This window comes from Canis lupus, chromosome 34 (genome assembly GCF_003254725.2).
Source record: "Canis lupus dingo isolate Sandy chromosome 34, ASM325472v2, whole genome shotgun sequence".
Lineage (NCBI taxonomy): Eukaryota > Metazoa > Chordata > Mammalia > Carnivora > Canidae > Canis > Canis lupus.
This window is the reverse complement of record NC_064276.1, coordinates 24,539,996-24,560,312: the sequence shown is the minus strand read 5'-3', so window position 1 is coordinate 24,560,312 and position 20,317 is coordinate 24,539,996. Positions and strand designations below refer to the sequence as shown.

Genomic DNA, 20,317 nt, shown 5'->3' with positions numbered 1-20,317 from the left:
GGCTTTTTACAAGATAGCACAATTGCTTGGTTTCACATCTTTGAGAATTTATGATTTTGTACCTGTGGAGTCAGGAAGAGGCATGGTATGCCAACTGTTAACTTTATAGGTAAGGTTTTTGTCTTTAATCATTGCTTACAAAACAGACTGCATCAGACTTTTTCAATACCTGGAAAACCATCATGCGGGAAGCTCAGGTTTACCTTTTGTTGTGTTAGGCCATTAGGCATTAAAAGCTAAGCCTGCCACCCTCTAAAGCTCCACCTTTCTTTAAAGGACAAATACAAGCTCTTTGTTTATCTGGTGTCTTGAATTTTCAAGGTTCACTGAAATCCTGATTTCCCAACATGTAGAGTTGCAAACACTAGGAGAATTCTTCATTCTTTTATTTCTGATGGGAATTTCCCCTGACAACTGTGATCTGTGAAAATAAACTACAGAGTGATGAGACTTTGTGCTTGTTTGCACATCACTTCACCATTAACCAAGCTATTTTTGTATATTTGATCCTCATACCTCTCCTGTGGCGGAGGCAGGACCATTCTTCAGTTACTTATTCCAAGGAGTTGTTTTTCCAGAAGGATGTCAAGAAAAGGTTGCTCTTGTTTTTGTATATTCTGGGAATAAAGAAAAGTGAAATGTTTTTCTGACTAGCTGTAGTTTCAGAAATCATATTAGACATTTCTCATTTCTTAAAATCCACCCTTCACAGAAAAGACTTTTCTGAAGCCAAACATTAGATTGAGTTTCTTACTGACTGAGCAGCATTTTCATTATTTTATTAAACTGAGTGCTAAGTCTCTGGATGCGAGTATTCAGGACCTGATGTCTTTTTACAGAAGATTTTTAGACCGGGTTTAATCTTAAAAATGGTAGAGTTATTCCTTAGTGTGGATGAAAACTTTTGCCATGATGTGTTACTGTTACATTGCCCATTTGGCAAATAATGCACAAAATACTTTTCAAGTTTTGGTACTCTGGGTGCATAGTTTTCATTTCTCTGTTCATTTTGCAGGGTGGAGGAGTGACAGCTTTTGGCTTGGGCTTGAGCCATCCTAGAACAAGCCTCTAGAAACTGTTTTTAGGTATGTGTATGTGTGTGTGTGTATGTGTGTTTATCATCCTGCCATCCACTGCAGGGCCAGGGCAGATGGGGCCTGGCCTGGGCGGAGGTCTTGAATTTTCCCTGCAGGCTGGAGTCTCAGGGAAATGTTTATGGCACTAGGCACGGACTTTTAAAAAGAATAACCATCACCCCCCGCCCCCCAAAATAAAAAGAATAACCCATATTAAGTGCAAATTAGGTATGAAGTGTGAAATGAGAGATCAGGGCCAAGAAACCTCTTGGAATAGCTAATTCATTGAGTTTCCTTCTCCAGGGAGCTTCAGGAGTCTGGGCCTCTGCATTCCACTCATTCCAAGCCAAGCACTGGTTTCGGTTCTCACATGCTCCAGTCACTCGGTTGGTATTTTTCCTTCTTCATGTGTTACACACACCAGTATTTTAAGGCCCAGCCTGAAAACCATTTTAATAAAGACCTCTTAATCCTTTTGTCAGGATTCTGCTCACTCTGAATGGAATTAATGTGTGTGTGTGTGTGTGTGTATATGTGTGTGTTGAGCAGATAAATTACATTTTAATTTTTCTGTTCATTTTTCCACCAGACTATACAGTCCTGTTTGTGGAAGGTGGGACTGTGTGGGGTTTTTTCCGTACCCCACCCCATAGCGGGTCCCTGTGTGGACTGTGTGAACGATGAGGGAGGGACGTGGTGTGAGCTGTGCCTCTCGACTTTGGGGGACTTGGACCTGGAGATCACAGGGCAGAGGCCTTAGTGCCTTGTCCTTTATCTCATTCCTCACTGAGAGAGGCGGGAATTAATACTTCGGGAAACATTTTTTTTTTTTTTGCCAAGAGGGGAGGGATTTAGAAGCTTTTATAATTAGATTTCAAAAGACAGTGAGTGAAGACAAAGCATTTTAGGTGAAGAGTAATTCATATAAACTGCGTCGTGCTTCCTGGCACTTAGCAAGCTTTCAACAAATGGGAACTGTATGATCACATGGGAATGGCTTAATCACGTATCATACTGGCTAAAGGAGGGAATCCTCAATTATAATCCCTGCCCTCTGGGCACGCCTCATCTATCAGATAATAGAGCACTCTCTGAGGATAGAAGACTTTGGTCACGTTCACCGATGACCGTGAAACATTAGAGGAACTAATTGTGTTTTGTGGACAAGATTTTTGTATGAGTAGAAATTTTGTTGTTCAGAGATTTGATGGTCGTTTCGGAATGTTCATGCTTAAATGGATTTTCTCTTTTTATCAGATGGAATTTACTAGAGTTTCCAAGATATCTTGTTCCTCTTAACCTTCTTACAGTTTGTTAATGATTCCCAAGTGTTGCCTTGGCTTCTGAACTTTGACCTTTTTTTTTTTTTTTTTTAGTTTAGTCATTACTTCATAGATCCAGGAACAAATCTATCAGGGCAGTAATTTTTCCTTGTTGTTTAATGAGTTTAGATGTACGGGGCTGGCCCTGAAAAAAAACCAACCTGAATGCTGGGATTCTTCTGGTTTTGTACTGTCTGCTGTTTTGGGGGTTAGCACTGAATGGATGGTGACACTGGTGCTGGGGTGCGAAGGCTGGGGAGACCTTTCTGTGGAACACAGCAGTGTTGGAGCCATTCTGGGCCCCAGAGAAGCAATCTAAAGAAAGCTGGCTTCTCCCCTTGCAAATGCTTGCTTGTTGCCTTTGAGTCCACTATTGGCCTTGCTACTCCTTGTGTGACCTGTGGGCTTGCAGCATCACCTGAAAGCTTGTGAGAAACGTGGCGTTTCAGGCCCTGTCCCAGGCCTGCTGAACAGAACAGGTGTTTTAACAAGATCTCGAGGCAAATTAGTTGCATGTTCAAGTTCTAGAACTACAGCAGGGGAAAGAGGTCTGAGAACTGTTAGCACTTGAAAAAATATGCTGGTTTTTATTTCTGCTTAAAAGTAAAACAGCTTTGAAATGTGTTTTGGTTGGGCTAAACCTTCATTTAAGACTTTTTATTTTGGAGAATTTCAAATATATAGAAGTAGGGCGACCAGTATAATGAACTCCTATTTACCTGTCACCTACCTTTAAAACCTATCAACCCAATTAATTTTGTTTCTCCCCCATCCCGTCCCATCCTGGGTTATTTTAAAATAAATTACAGTCATATAAATTATCCCGAATATTTCTTTTTCCCTTTTTAAAATTTGTGGTTAAATATACATAACATAGGGGCACTTGGGTGGCTCAGTCAGTTAAGCGTCTGCCTTCAGCTCAGGTCTTGATCTTGGGGTCCGGGGATCCAGCCCCACATTGGGACTCCCTGCTCAGCGGGGAGCCTGCTTCATCCTCTTCCTCTGCTACTCCCTCTGTTTGTGTTCTCTCTCTCTCAAATAAATCTTTAAAAAATATACATTACATAAAACTTACCATCTTAACATCTTGAAGTGCACAGTTCAATGGTGTTAAGTACACTCACATTTTTTTGCAACCAAGCTTGAGAACTCTTTTCATCTTGTAAATCTGAAACTCTATAAACATTAAACTTCTTTTTCCTCCTTAACATAACCACAGTCCCATCACATCTCAAAAAAAGTTACACTAATTTCTTAACAGTATCAAATACCCAACCAGTATTCAAATTCCCCATATTGTAGTTTAAAGAAACCAAGGCATTCAGTTCAGTGTCGTCTCTCTGTGAAGTCGGTGGCCTTGTTTGCTCAGTGAAGAATCTAGAGGCAGGGGTGTGGTGGGGGTTGTTCTTTCCCACCCGGTAGCCTGGCAAAATTTTGTATGAAGACTTTGTAATTTCTAATATTCTTCTATTTTTGGAAATCGAGAGTCTTATAGTTAAAAAGCACGGATGTTTGATTAAGAACGAAGTCTGAGTCACTCATTGCTTCTTAGAATTGGGCAAAATATTTACTCTTTCATTATTTCAGGCACAAGATTTCTATGAAAACTGAATTAAATTGGAATACCATATAGCAATTAGAATGAATGAAGTAGTCATGTTTCCCATGTGGATAATTCTCAAAAACTGTTTAGAAAAGCAAGTTGCAGAATGATTTGCGTACCATGACACCGTTTATTTAATGTCAAACAAAAAATACTATAAATTGTTTATGATTACACACATGTAGTAAAGGCGTGAAAACATGCTTCAGAATGACACCTGCACATTTCAGGATAGCAGTCCCCTCCCTCAGTGACAGGAGAGTAGCACAGAATAACTGTATCTATAGCTTTTTACTATCCAAAAACCTGAAAGTGTAATGAAATGTCAAGCATTGCAAAAGCTGCCTGCTGGGTATTCATGGCATTATTTTTGTTATGTATGTTTGGAAATACAGCACCAGGAAGACTTTTTCAAAACTAGCCAGTTTCTGTGCAAAACTTTTATAGACTCAGGTACTCAAAAATGTTATTAGGCATGTTTTATTTTTACTCACAGCTCATCAGAAACGTTTGAAAGCTGAAAAAGAAATTGATAACCATGTACAGAAATTATGAAAATGATTTAACTGGTGGTGGTAAGGATGCCAAAAAAAAAAAATTAGGAAGAGCCACGTGTGAAGTGTGTAGAGTTGTTCAAAATTGCACACTAGTCTTCTCTGCCCTGCCCATCTTATGTATATGGATTCTGGTGAAGTACAGAAGTTTAAACAGTGGGCCAGAACTGTTGTGTATTTTCTCAGAATGTATTGCTCCCCTACTTCCGAGGAAGACTTGAGGTGGCGAAGTCCCGAGGAGGGAGGGCTGTGTAGCCTGCATCTTATGGCCACAGAGCCTGCACTTTGCCCTCACTTGGCTTTATTGCAGTCCCATCCGTAGACAGCAGGACTCTGAGTCCTCAGAGACAGGTGGTGGTTCCAGAGATTAGTGAGAAAGGGGCTTCTTGGAGGACTGTTGGTTTTGAATCACCTTTTCCTTACATGTGGGTTTTCCTGCTGTGCAGGTGGATCCCACTGATCAGGGGTCTCATTATAATAATCCTGCCTAGAGGGTATGATAAAGGGCACGCATCTGATATTTATTCATGAGTGTGGGACGGAAACCGTTCACCAGGGATGTTCTTTCTGGCAGTGGGGAAGATACGGGCTTTTTAAGCCAAAGTATATGTTCTGGGGGTGGAGAGTAGACATGTTAATTAAGCCCCATTGACAAGAATGATAGAATATGTCATGCCAAGAGCTTAAATCATGTGTTCTTTCTTCAGGTTGTCTAGCATCAAGATCCCTTAGTTGTGGATGTTTTATTGTTAGTAATTAAATTGAACCTACAACTGTAGTCCCATCCAGTACCTGAAGACAGCCTGGAGGTCTACCTCTAGTCTAATGTAACCCTTGCAACTGTGATTTTATTTCCCTCACAGACCGATTTTTGTCCCTTTAATCATATTTATTGCTCTTATCTCAACTCTCAAATATCTCTAATCTTCCAGAAACATATATAATTATCTTTTAAGGGTCTGAATTGTGCCAGATGTAGCAGAAGAATTGCTTCCTGGCTCTTGAACAACACTAAATCATTTTGTATTTGGTCTTACCTCTTAGAGTAGGAATGATACTCTGTCCTTTTCTCTAAGTGATTCATGGATTTGTCCTCTCATTCAGGTGTTCACATATTTATTGAGCGCATCTTCTGTGTGGGGAGCTGTGGTGGATGCTACAAGGGAGTCGGAGGAAAGGCGAAATAGACACATAGAAACACGTGCTGAGAGAGAGGCGGGAAGCAACCTCAGAATTTTTGTTTGACTTTGATCAGGATGGAACAGTTGCTGGTTTTGAAACATGCCTGTGTACCTCTGCCTCCCGCAACCTCCTTTCACTGTTGTCCTTCACTTTAATTTTCACTGTAAACAGTTATTAGGGAGAGAGGGTTAGTGCAAAATTGCAGCATGATTGAGTGTGTTGGAATGATGGAGGAGTGAGGGTGATGATGGGTTTAAAACATAACAGCAATTCTGGAAATGCAGTGCAATTCCATGCCAACATCGTTGCATGGACTCCGGACACTGACTTTGAAAGGTAAGGGGACATCTCCTTTGATATATCTGATACATTCCAATATCAAGGACTTTGGGCATGGCTTTTCATGTGTGTGAAACTGTGTCCCTCTGAATCCCAGTGGTTTTGAGTCATGGCTAGCTCCTTTGCTGTGACGGGATGTCCCAGATATCCAGACACAACCATGTAAACAGACCAAGCCTGAGAAATTACTAGAACTGACTTAAAAAGAAAAAAAAAAAAAAAAAAAACAAACAGAACTCTCCTATCTGGGTCTCTTTAATGAGATGTTTTGATGGAGAATGGCGGTACCTGCAAAAGAGGCAAATTTAATTTTTTTCAAGTCAGGGAACTAATCATACAACCTTGTAGCTGGAACTGGCATTTGGAGGAACATGACTCTTATTGTTACACCACCACCCTTGGGCCTGAGATTCCATTCTGCGACTCTACCCCCTGAACTGTAGCAGAGATAGGACGACTGTGCAGCGTTTTAAGGTAACTTCTAATGGATTGCTTCCTTTCCCCCTTTCTTTTAGGGAATGGTAAAAGATTTACATCACTGACAATACTGTGAAATAAGCTAGAAGCAATTTAGAATTCCCTACATTTTGGCATCTTTTTACATGTATATCCTCTACTACTCTTTCTAATCTAAAATATAAATGTTTATATACATCTTTTACTTCTAGGCTAAGCTAGAAATTAGACCTTTTCTCTTGTATATCTCTTGTTAATGTAGATTTCTTTTTTTAAGTTATAAACAGGACTCTCATATAAATGTAAGATGAGTACATGTCTGAGGAGTATTGAACTCAGGAATGATGGAACTGACAGGAAGAGAAAGCAAGTTCAAAGAGCCTTTGAGGAGCTGTGTAGTCGGAGACACTAACAAACATTGAAGTAAGGTTCCTAGGTTAGATGTGAAACGGGTTAAGCCCCTGTAGGGCAATAAAACAGTAACATTTGGGGCTCTCGTTTCTACCAATCAGAAGTCCTGTGGCTCTATAATGGGGGGAAAATCTATACGTTCATATGTAACTTCACAAAGTCTGAACCTATATCAATGGTAATAAGCAAATCAAACACAGGTGCAGCTCCTAGAGAATGAAATGATCCTTGAGTATATACCTGCCAGATAATACTGGCATCGAAAGTCCATACCACCTTTTGCCTTATTTCCAAGATTTGCATAATGTGTTCTAATGTCCTTACTGTCGTTGCACTTGGCCAAGAAATGTATGCATTCATTCATTTCTTCTTTTGTTTAATAATTACTGAATGTCTGTTTTGTGCCAAATAGTATGTAGACACTTTACGATATATAACTGAATGAGTCAGCTGGTCCTTGCTCTCCTGGAGCTCAGAGGCTATTCTATTGACCTCCTAAAAGGGAGGCAGGGGGTTCTTTTCAGGAATCAGTTTCATTGTGGGAAAAGCAATGAGAATCATCTTTTTTTGGCTCATCATCTCTTTTGGGCCTCAGTGCTTATGAGGCTAGGCCAAAATGCAAATATCACCAAGAATGACAACCGGAGCCCATACTTTTTGGGATAAGAGCAGACAAATATCCATGCCATTTCTTTTTGTTCATGTGGCACTTATACCTTTCTAGTGATAAAATTTCACAGAATCAAGATTTTTGCCTTTTGACATGAAGGGCTCCCACTGGCCTGGACTGCCAGGTTTCTCCAAAGGCCTCCCTCTGTTTGCCTCCACAGGTATAGATGTGCTTTTAACTGGTTAGACCAGTTTGTGACACAAACTTAAGCAGCAGGGACCTGCCAGAGAGGTTGCTTTTCCCCAGAAGGATTTTGGTAACCGATAGCTCAAATTTCATGGCTGTTAGTACTGTTTTCTTATAGCAAATGTATTTACATTTATTTAGGGTATTTGGGGATGTTTGTCAGTTTAATTTAGTTATTTCTTTCAAAAAATAGTGTATGGGGGGCATGGCTGACATTTATCTTAGAACCATAAATCATGAAGCTGCAAGGAGCCTTAGCGATCTTTCTGGCTTGCCCCTTTCCCAGCTAACACTGGGAAATAAATACAGAGAAGCCAGTATTAATTAACCTTTTTTTTTTTTTTTTTATCAAGATGAGTCATTACTAGATCTGAAGCTTCTGTTTAGTTTTGGATTCCTTCTTCTATAATCATGGTTCTCACCTGGATTATTGGTAACATTTAGAAGTCCTCCAGAGAGGATGCTTTTCTTTTGAGTTTGCATCTTTGTATCTTTTTACAAAGATAGATGCTAGATGCTTGTTTTTGTTTTTGTCTTTGTCTTTTTTTTTTTCTAAAGATTTTATTTATTCATGAGAGACAGAGAGAGAAAGAGAAAGAGAGAGACAGAGAGAGGCAGAGACACAGACAGAGAGGCAGGCTCCATGCAGGGAGCCTGATGTGGGACTTGATCCCGGATCTGAGGATCACACCCTGGGTGGAAGGCAGATGCCCAACCACTGAGCCACCAGGTGTCCTTGTTTTTGTCTTTTTCTTAAATATTTTATTTATTTGGAATGGCAGTCAGAGAGGGAATCTCCAGCAGACTCTGCTGAGCTGGGAGCCCAAAGCGAGGCTCAATCTCATGACCCTGAGATCACAACCTGAGCTGAAACCAAGAGTCAGATGTTTGAGCCACCCAGAATCCCCAGTACTAGATTCTTGTTAAAGAAAATTCAATGAATACTTAAAGATATTAAGAAGAAAGCAAAAATCTTCTGAATCAAGGCCTCCAGAAATAATTTTACTGAACATTTTTGGGAACATCCTTCCAGACAAGTCCTCTCAGTAAGTATTTACATCTATAGCTATACGTGCATTTAGATATAGATGTATATATCTCCTTATGATTTTCAGCAAATCAGATGAGCATCATTTTCTTGCAGAAAAATGTTACTCAAATTATTTTAAGTACAAATGGAAGTATTTTCCTCTTAGAATGTATTTTACTCATATTAATATATGTCTAGGAATATAACTTAAAGTTTTAATATTCTTAATCATAAATGTAAAGACAGGTTATGTCTTTGAAAGCAGTCGATATGCTAGCTGCTGAGATGCACCATGCAGGTTCCCTTTGAGGGGAGGGCTTGCTGACAGTTGGGGGGAGGGCAGTGTGCAGACAGTCTTGTGCTGGTTGTCACTCCATGTGAGTCCCCCTTGGCTGCAGCTGCACGAGCTGCTCACACTAGGCCCTGCCCGCCCCCCCCCCCCAGCCCCCGAGGGTATCTGCATCTGGTGACATCTGATGACATCTGGCAATACTTAATAGGAAGACTTCCTGGATACCAGAACGTCCCGCTGATAAGCTGGGGCTGTCTGGTTGCTTTGGTGTTCCACGTTTACCTCTGCCCCTCTGCCTCCCCCCTCCTCTTCCCTTTGCAGAGGTTGGTCCTTAATACTCTGAACTCCAAACTCCATCTTAGCTTCTGCTGCTGGAGAACTCAGCCTGCAACAGTGAATTTTGTTGCTGTTGTGACGCCCTGGATGTCATCCTGGGAGCCAGTGGGATCCTAATGTCTTGATCCATCCCCCCCTCTCAGAGTGAGCTCATACTCTCCTTCACTACCCCTAGACAGAGGTTTGGGGTTTGAAGAATTTGGCCTTGGGCAGTTGCTAAAGCCGACTGTTCTGTGGTTTTAAGGAAAGTTTAAAAGTCTTTCTTGCTAATGATATTCTCTACAGTGAAAATCTGTTCTCGTTATTTGATATTAATCTGTTGAAGATTTGTCTGCTTTGGGAGAAATTGCTCTGGAACAATTGAAAGCTCCTGCCTAAGAGTTTTTTGTTTTGTTTTGTTTTTTGCCTCCAATAGATAACCCCTTCTTTGGTCCTCCCCACTTCAAACCTGCTGCAGAATAAATGGGGTCCTCTCTGGAGGGTCCTTATTTGCACGACTTCTCCAGCTGCTCTTGTATTTCCAGCAGAAATGATAACCTCACTAATCAGCTGGAAAGAAATATGGTGGTAGAAGGTGAAGGGGGCAGAGTGCCTTTTCGGGGCCTAGGGACGTTTGTTCAGTCATTGCCTGTGCTCAGATGCTGTGTCACCTTGGTTAGTGCTGAGAGCACCTGTGGACCCTGCCTCTCTCTCTTCTCAAGGTCCCCATGGAGACCTTTGTTTTGAGGCTGTTTGTGCTGGTGGAATCTGGTTTAAGGAGAGCCATGTGTGCTCTGCAGCCCCCCCTTTCCTCTCTGAGAGAGTCATTGTTGATCTCCCTTCCTAATCCTCAAGGCTAAGTGTATTTTGCCTTTAACCTCCAGCCTTAGCCAGCACCTGCTGTGTGCATTGCAGAATCCGTGTGTATCTTGGGATAAGGAAGGCCTGCAGAAGGTTTGGCCATTGGCTCTTTCTGTCTTTTTCTGGGGTGGGAGTGGAGGTGCTCCTTGAGAATTTTGCTGCCACCGTGATCGTGCTCTTCAGCACCGTGTGTCCCCCATGTGATCAGCACGTATGTTAGCTGGGACTAGGGGAGCGGAATTGGGATTCTCATAGTAAGGTCTGCAAGTCATAGTTCATATAAATGCAGAAATTCAAAAGCCTCACTTGACTTAATGGATGCTTTTTAAAGCCACACACGTTAGTTTTTCATGAAAGGGCAAACTAGACCAGAAGATGCTGTAGAATAAATCTTTGTTCTGTAGCCGGTAATAAGTAAAGACCTGATATCAAAGAAGTTAAGCTTTTTATTTCTTGTCCAATTTTCTCTGTGGGGGGAAAAGGTCTATAAAGCCACTCATCTGTGTCCACCTTTTTAATAACTTAGTCATGCTGTTGAATTTGCCCGGGGGGAGAGAACTCGTAAGTAGATAATACACTATGGAGTCAAAAAGCCATTTGAAGTCATTTAGTTCACTCTTCATTTTGGGTGCTAGGAGGTGGGAAGCAGGGGAGGGACTGTTTGAAGAGAGATTTTTGTTAGGGACAGTGCCAGCCTATCCCATGCCTGCTGCCTATCCTCATGCTCTCTCCGTGTGTGTGTGTGTGTGTGTGTGTGTGTATGTGTTTCTTTTTCAACAATAGGTTTGTGTGAAAGGAAGATTATGATTTACTTGGGAACCCCAGATTCCCAACCACTGGTATCTTTGGCCCTTCCAGGTTTTGACAATAAAATACCCATATTTAGACATGGGAACTTCTGGAAAGAAAGATGTGCAAGCGTGCATCTGTCTGGCATATTTGCCTGTGAACTTACCAGACCCTCAGCCCCCTCATCTGAGTAACCTGGTATCACTCAGTTACTCATTTTTTTTTTTTTTTTTTAATAAAGATGCATCGGTTCAGAGTTTGAACTTGATTCCTTGAGTGAACATTTGAGTAGGGATAAATGTTATAAAATATACATGTACATTATAGGACTACAGACAATTTGTATTTGAGTAATTACAGATGAATAGGGTACACCATGGGAAAATGTCTGTAGAAAGCTGGTGAGAGATCAGTGAGATTAACCTGACCTTTAGGGACACTAATTTGGGTGGCCAGGGAAGCTTCCTGGATGAGTTTATATTTGAGATGGGCAGAGCCTAGAATAGGGAAGTGGTAATGGTGTGAATTAAGTTTCAGATACTGGGAAAGTGCATGCATGACCTGTATAGTGGAGGTAACCAGTCTGGAATAGTTCTGAATACTTGGGATCATTGTCCGATTTTTTTCAATTATGACGTACGTAGTTATGGGTGCTCCTTTAAAGATGAGCTCGGAATCATCTGGAATGATTTGAAAGTAATACAGTTTAAATACAAAATAATATAGAAATGATAATCTCTGGAATTAATTCCATTTCCTTAATTAGAAAACTAGAAAATATAAGCGTGTGGCTTAAGGCCTTTGTGTACTACACGACACACATCTTGTGTAGTACATGATATTGGGCTTACTTAAAGATTAGTGGCTTTTCATCCCTCCTTCCTTCCTTTTCTCTCCCTCTTTCTCTTTCTTGCATACATCCACATACGTATATTAATTAATGTGGGCAGATATTGTTCTAGATGCTGGAAATAAATGCCAAGCAAGCAGCTGTCCACAGGTTTCCCTCAGAAAACAGACTTATGATTCTGAATAGGAAGCATCAGGTGCAATGAGAACACACACAGGAAGAGCACCTAACCAAGGTTGGTGACATCAGAGACAGCTGGAGCCCGAAGGGCCAGTAGGAAGAAGCCAGATCACAGAGGAGGAAAGGAGGAGAAAGGAAGAGCATTTTAACGAGAGGGCAAAATTCTTCGGAGGCCACCGAGCCCAAGGAAAACCTGGCCCTCGCAGGAACCACAAATAGCTTACCATAATGACATTTGGAGCAAACAGAGGAAGTGGCCAGAAGCAAGGCTGAAGAGTAAACAGAGGCTAGGTAATGAAGAGCCTTGTGCACCAGCCTTCTTGTAGAGCATTATCCTCAAGATAAGGCAGTCGCTGTTGATGGGCTTTAAGCAGGGGAATGCGATGCACTCGGGAAGACCACTCAGGAAGACCAGTGGCCACAGTGCTGGGAAGGGACCCAAGAGATGAAATGAAGGCAGACTAGATAGGAGTTGCTGTAGTCCAGGAGAGAGGTGGTGGGAGCCTGAACTGGAGGAGGAGCAGCAATTTGGAGAAAACAGGGCAGGTTCCAGAAGTAATCAGAAGGTACACTTGTTCAGATGGGTGTTGTTGACGTGAGTGGTAAAGGAGAGTCAGAACTCTGAGGTGATGGCTAGGTTATTGTCTTGGGCACCATATCAGGGAGCCCATTCAACAGAAGAGTACAGAAAGCAAAAGGAAACTGGTTTCAGGGTGAAACACAGTGGTCCTGTGGAGGTGGCAGTCTCTGGGGAACATTCAAGAAATGGCATTGACATTCCACCTTTGCTATCAGGTGGCCTGGCCTTGGCAGTAGTGGGTGCAGAAGGTCAAAGCTGTAATTTTACTCCTGAGGAAAGTAGAGTCCGGAGAGGTGGAGCAACATGGCTTAGGGTCACACAGCTACTTACTGGTTTAATCCAGGTCTAATAGCTAAGTCTCCAGCGTCTAGGTGTGTTTCCACTCCTGTTGTTGGCTCAGTAGCCTCTGGAAAACATGTAGAGATAGATTTATGTAACTCTGTTGTCCTCTGCTTGGGAAGAACTGCTGATAGTAAAAATGTGGGCCATAAATCCACGTGGGGACTATGCCCCATTTGCATCTCATTTGATTCCATCTGCCCTGTCTTAACACAATTATGGCGACTTTGTTAGGCAAGTGGTTGCTTAACACAGTGGAAAGTCTTAATTACTCTATAATAGCTATGTAGAGAGGAAGAGTCAACCTTAATGTTTAATCATTTGGTTGTCTCTTGAAAAAGTTTATTTTCATATTCCATTTGTGTACTCATAAAATATATAAACGCATGTTTGTTGCATTTCCATTTTCATTCCAGATTTCAGTGGCACAAAAATATTTTCTTTTTGAGGTATTATTGCTATATAAACACAGAAAATTTAATGAAAAATTAAAAATTAAAAATCCACCCACGGTCTTTTTTGCAATAACAACAACGGAATTCAAACTTTATGTGCTTTTACTATCTCTCCACATCCATATGGTAATTCTAATTTACATTTATTTTTCAAACTTTTTTCTCCCACCAAATATTTTGCCTTATTGTTTGCTCGTTTGTTCATTCATTCATCCATCCATTTGGCAAACATCTAGGTATCTTCTGGATGCGTGATGTTAGGGGTTATAGTAGTGTCTGTCCTTATGAAGCTAAACATTTGGAAAACAGGAAGGTTGGGCGGATAACAATATTAACAGATAGCAAATAAGATCGGATTGGAAAAAAAAATCAAAATTGATTTAATCATAGTGCAGCATGTTGTCTTTATGTTGTGGTTGTAATATAAGTGCTTTATTGTTTTTTATCATTGTATCAGTCAGTCAGGGTCTCAGGAGGAAATGGGTGACACATCCAAATTAGGGTAAATGGAGGAGGGTTTCATAAAGGGACATTTACACCAGGTTGGGGCAGTGCCCCAGTGCTCATAACTATAAAACACCTGTTCACCTCAAGGACCAGAGGAGATGTTTTAAAAGTACCTTCAGTATGTTAGGTACGTGCTGTGCTCAGCGCTGAAGAGAAGAGTGGTAATGTGCTCAGTGGGGAGCCCTCTGCCTCCAGGGAGTGAAGACCAGGACAGCAGGTCAGAGTGACAAAGGTGGGATCCCAGGGAAGAGGCATGAAGGAGGCCATGTGGTTTCTCCAGCTGTGAAATTGGCTGAATGGAGTGGTTGAGAAGACTGGGTTGAGCTTAGTTCTTTAGAGCAGAGCTTTTCAGTTTGGAGCTGGGGATGGGCTGTAGTTGGCGGGGGGGGGGGGGGGGGGGGGTGGGGGGGGGGGGTGGGGATGAGCCAGGGAGGCCTCCTGAGACTAGTTACTTATGGCCCTGGAAGCCTCTTCCCCCTCACCCTGGTGTCATACAAGTATTAGCACTCTTTTGTGTGCTGTGTGACACGATGAAAGTTGGGAAATATCCAGGGACTCTCTTCCATTTATCCAGTACAGACACTTTAGAAATTCTCCCTGTACTGTCTAAAGCTGTATCCACTTGAGTACTGGTAACATTACTCAACTCTAATATAATCATATCAGGAGTAATTGTGTGTACAGTGGACTTTTCCATTGTCAAGACTGAGGGAGCCCGATGTGGCCGAGGGAAGGGTTTCATTTTGGAGACAGTACAGATTGAAGCAGATAAGCACCTCCCTCCCTGATGGATGTATAAGACAAGGGGTGAGGGGCGTGCTTACTAGGCTTGTGTGTCTTCTAAACTTGTGAATTTCCCTTTGGGTGCCTTGCTAGGCATTGACAATTTGGGGAACTGTTGGTTTTGAGGAGCTAATGAATCACTTATGCTGAGCCTCATAAGGGAGAAGGGAGTAGAGGTCAGAATCCAGTGGCATCCTTAATGGCTGTAACTCTGTGTGTTTCTTTGTGTCTTTGAATGAATGAACCCTTGGCTGTGGCTTCTGTTTTCAAAGACACGGTATAGGGACTTTATTGCTATCAAGTTATTGATTTTTCCATTGTTTTGTTCTGTTTTGCTCTACTGATGGAGGCAGAGAGTCTTGTCCAGAGATGAGCCTAGAGAAAACCTAGAAACTGATTCTGCTCCTTAATTCCAGCCATCCCCTTACCCATAATTCTTTCTCAGTATTGAAATGTTCAGCCATAAAGTCTGAGCTTTGCCACTCTTGATCCTGAGGCCCTCCAGGGATAATGCAGAAAGCCAACAGTGACCTCCCCTTGACCCTCCTCGATACCTTTTGGTTTGTTTGTCTCTTTTTACCTTGTATTGTAAACCTCTCAAATCCTTTTTAGAAACAAGTGGGACTTTACACATTTATTAGCTAATAAATGAGTAAACTTTTTTCCTTTAAATCTAAACAGGAAGCTAGGCAAGAATTATTTCCATACCTCAGTTTAATGAGAGACAGATTTGGATCATGATTATTTAAAAAAAAAAAAAGTGAAATGTCTAAGAAATGCCACAAGATTAAGTTAGCTCTACCTTAATCTATTATAGTGGTATTTATCTTTATACATTGGCATCCTATAATATCCCTATTTAGTACTCAAAGATATTTCTGGTTTTTTTTTTTTTTTTTTTTTTAATTTTTATTTATGATAGTCACACAGAGAGAGAGAGAGAGAGGGGCAGAGACACAGGCAGAGGGAGAAGCAGGCTCCACGCACCGGGAGCCCGACGTGGGACTCGATCCCGGGCCTCCAGGATCGCGCCCCGGGCCAAAGGCAGGCGCCAAACCGCTGCGCCACCCAGGGATCCCGATATTTCTGGTTATTGATGTAGAGAGTCTACTTCATTGCTCTCCCACAAACACTTGTCCCCATCCTGTAGCTCCCATTATCATCAGATTAAACATCATCCCTGTTGACCTGTCTGTAAGGACCACCTGGCTCCCCGCTACCTCCTGAGCCTCGTCATCGTCTTCCATGCTTTTTGTTCTCTCTACTCTGGGTTCCTTTGGGGTCCCAAAATTAGCCTGACTCACTCTGGACTTGAGACCTTGGAACATACTTTCTCTGACCTCTCTCTCCGCCTCCTTATTCTTCAGCCCGTAGGTGAGGCTGGCTAGGTTTGTTCATTATACTCCCATCTGTACCTTTATTTACTACTTTTTATAAAATGTCAGTCCTTTTCCATAGAAAGTAGTCCCCATGAGGACAAACTCTACATCGTTCTTGCTGACTACGGTATTTTCAGCTTTCTGCTCAGTGCCTGGCAAACAGTGTATGCTCAAGAAAGATGTGTTGAAAAAAAAATGGAATGCGTCCTTTATAGTAGTCAAGTTTTGTTGACACTAGTAATCCATATTTGCTAGCTACTACCAACTTGTAGATTACTATCATTTTTAACAAGTTAGTATCCTTCCTTTTCCAGTAAGCTTAGGTATCTTCAATCTGCACATATTAGCAACTTTTCATGCTAGGTGATTGTTGGCACAAGGGGGGGTGGTGTGGAAGGTGGATTTTGTGTGGAAGTGATTGGCTTAGCCCCGGCTTTGTGAAATGCTCACAATCCATGTGAAATGAAGCTTTACAATATGAAACTTGGACTTGCGTCATATCCATGGATGGCCTCGTAGTAACCTCTGAACTTGGCAGAGCAAACGTCTTCATCCCCACCTTACAGCTAAAAGATATTCCTGACGATAACCAAGCTGTGTGTGGCCAAGCAGTTGTACTGAACATTCACTCTGAGGATGGAAGTGGCATCAGGCCATGCTGACTGGATGGACAGCCACAGGAGATCATTCTCGATTTGGATATATATTTGCCTTAAACAAGGACCTGCCTGTGCACTTACTCCTTGTGTTCATGATGCTTTAAATGTTCTATTTCATTTACCCGTTTTACAGATGAGAAGCTGAGAGTCAGAGGATGTCCTTAACCACAACGGCTCAGCTGGCGAATGGAGTTGGGATTCAGACCCAGAGTTCCTGACTCATGTTAGGGAGGTTCTCTCCATGCACTAAGAGTGAGGGGCAGTCTTGAATGCCTGGTTTCGGGATCTCCGTGTGTCTGAGCAGTCCTGAACTAAGATCATCCGTATTTGGTTGTGTAATTTATTTCATGATGATTATTATTAGCCTTCTTCAGCGAGCCATTCTGATAAATTGTAGGCCCTCGCTCCCGTTAAGCATCATCCATCCAAGTACGATTGCTGTACAATTTATTTTCCTCTGGGAATTGCTCCACATGCCTCTAATATAATGTGAAGGCTGCAGCCGCCTTGTTTCCTGCTGCTCAGCTCAGCCGATTGTAGAGCATGCTGGTGGCTGCCCAGAGAGCAGGGGTCTTCTCCATTATTCATGATGTTAGTGGCGGGTTGTCGGCTTTGGCCTGTGCAGACTGGAATAGGCTCATGGATGGCAGCAGGTGCAGCCACTTCCTGTGGAACCGGCCACAGCCCTAATGCAAGCTGAGGTCAAGGACTGCTGGGGATACGGGCTTTGCAGAGCAAAGGTCTCATCAGGGTAATTGGCAGTCGTCACTCTCCTTTGGCATAGCCGGCCGGAAACCCAACTGCGATTCGAGCGTGGGTAGGGTCAGCCACCACCATGTGATCTGAGATGGTTGCTTTGGGCTTCATTCTAGGGATCAGGGAGGCAGGATGGCTAGAACATCAGACCTCAGCTGGAACCAGCTTTTTAGATTCTGATTTGTTTCATTCACCACATCTGTCTCCTCCACCAACCAATCCCGAGACGTTATTTTTCCTCCTCTTATTACTAAATATAGTATGTTTATTTTAGCAACTACCCTACTGAATCACTTAGTGTTTTATTTAATGGACACATTTTCCGTTAGTAGCCTTGTCTCCAAACTCACATTTCACTGGCACCGTTTCCCACTGAGCTTTCCATGGTGGTTTGCTTTTAGCTAGCCACTGATAACCAGTCCACTTGATTACCTCCAGTTTTTCATCATTCTATGTGGCGAGGAATAGCCGGGAAAAGCTGCAGCCACCGAATCCTAGGGACATCAGGATCTTTCCTTCCCTGGAAATGGCTCAGTCCCATCTTTTCATTTTAAAGCCCCGAAAATGGAGCCCTGATGTGTTTAAAAATTTTGCTCCTAAGTCCCCCACTAGTGCCCCTTAGTTGACTTCTCTCTTTGCCACTGACGCCTGATTGGCTAGGAAAGGCGGAAGGCAAGCGCTGGTGATATCCTTTTCTCCATTAGCCAGTGGTTAGGAATTTCAGCAGCAGTGCGGTGCCAGAAAATGCCACAAACTTGCTTAAGCAGAATATACATTTGGTAACTTGTGTCCTTGAAAAGTCCAGGATGGCTGGCTACATGAAAAGAGTCAGATGATGTTGTCAGTCCAAATCAGGCCTAGTTTCTTTCCTTTTCATGGCCGTTCGCTGTTGTGTTGCCTCGGTTTTCAGAGAAATTTCAGCCTTCTTGTTCCACCTGCCCTTTCTCTGAAGTCCAGGAGGGGGAAGCGCTGCTTCTCCAGCCTTCTTGGCAGAAGCCTCATTGGCTCTGAGTAAATCGATCACCCACCCCTGAAGCAGTATCTGTGATCAGAAAGATCTGAGGCCAAAGGACATGGGGGTGTAAGATTACCCCCAAGCAGTGGGTTGTAGGTACATCTCTCTTACGTACTCAGAGTGGGCAAGCGGGGTTCTTGAAGGTCTTGTTACTGGGCCATGGGGAGGATGACTGCAGAAGACCCAGACAATGGAGGTCCCACATAAGCGTGCACCCCAGTCCTACTGTCCTCAGAATTTGGCTCTTCTGGTGAGTACGGAGTAAGAAATGGAGGCCACTGGATGCATGAAGGCCATGGTCACAGAGTTGTTGGAGCTAGAGGTCTTTTCAGGTCCCTGTCTCAGTTACTGACTGCTGTATAACAACTGTCCCCCAAACCTAGTAGCTTAAAATAACAACTTCTTATATTTGATGATTCTGTGAGTCAGGAATTCAGGCAGGGCACCGAGGAGATGGCTGATAATCGCTCTCTGGTTTCTGTACCTCAGCTGGGAGCTGGCCAGACAGCTCTCTGCCCTCGCTCCTTCCAGTCTCCCCCCACCCCTCCGGTCTTTCTGTGTGCCTAGTGTAAGTGTGGCCTTTCTCATAGAGGAGGGCCTCAGTGTAAGTCACATTTTACATGGAAAATCAAGGATCCAAGAGAGAATGGTCCAAGTGACAGGAAGTGGAAGCCGCTAGGCACTTAAGGCCTGGGTCTGAAAATCTACGCAGCGTGACTTCCATGATGTTCCATTGACCTGACAAAGAGCCTGTCTAGATTCCAGGGAAGAAGACCTCTTCCATTCACAGGTGAGATTACCTGAGACCCCCCAGAGAAGCAATGAGTGATCTAATTTCCCCAAGCCCTCTTTTCAGAAATAAAATGAAAACAAACAACAACTGAGATGAAAGTTCATACCCTCTCCATTCGGGATACCCACAGTTACCATCTTCTGCTACCTTCTGTGCCATCTCCACGAGTGCTGGTACCCCAGGGCAGGGTGAGTTTCCCCTTCGCAAAGATGACACTCAACGTGCTACTTGTCTGAGCTGCCTCTTCCTCCCTTCGCCCTCCTCCTATTACCTAGTGGACCACTGACAGATTTCTGTGTGAAGGTCATTCATTTCTGAATCTAATTATATCAGTAGTGTCTGACTTTCTTGTCTCCTTCTGGCCTGCGGCTTCACACTGGGTGTGGTGTGTGTGCGTGCACTCCGGGAGATGAGAGGGAAGGCGAATGGTCTCCATTCCTTCTCTTTTGGAAGGAGGGAAGGTTTGCAGCCTTTCCTTACACGGGGCCTGCTGGCTCCTGTTTGGGGTGTGAGGCAGGAGAGAACTAGTTGAACATGGTAGTGCAGGTGTTTCAGCAACTTCTCAGGAAATCAGTGAACTCCCGTCTTCTGAGGATGGGAGCTTTCTTCCATTTGTGAGTTATCTTATACCTGGTGTGAGGACATAGTGTTCTTCATTTCCTTATATTTCATGTGATCACTCCAAATGCCTCCAAAGCAGGCAGTGTCTTCATAGAAGTATAAGATAATTAAGTTAGTTTAGAGTGTGTTTACAATCTGGGACACCTGGCAAAGGAGATTATAGTTCAGAATCTGGTGTGTATGTATGTGCAGGTGTTATACATATGCACTTGCACGCAGAGGTGTGCTGTGTCCTTGACTTTGTAGATTGGCCACAAGACACACATCCCCAAAGCATACATATTGGGCTTGGGGGCAGGAGGTAAGGAAATTAT

General features: G+C 42.8%; 1 protein-coding gene across 3 annotated transcripts in view; it reads left to right on the top strand.

The window, feature by feature from the left end:
• The window catches only part of MB21D2 (Mab-21 domain containing 2), a 108,613-nt gene that overhangs the window by 24,633 nt on the left and 63,663 nt on the right, over positions 1 to 20,317 (top strand). The window contains exons 2-3 of one of the 3 annotated variants that reach the window (XM_025425372.3): positions 1,016 to 1,085; positions 1,380 to 1,462. The exons of the other annotated variants lie outside the window; for them this stretch is intronic. Coding sequence (XP_025281157.3) covers positions 1,447 to 1,462 — 16 coding nt within the window. The 5' untranslated portion in view covers positions 1,016 to 1,085; positions 1,380 to 1,446. The remainder of the gene's footprint in view (positions 1 to 1,015; positions 1,086 to 1,379; positions 1,463 to 20,317) is intronic. 3 annotated transcript variants of the gene reach the window in all.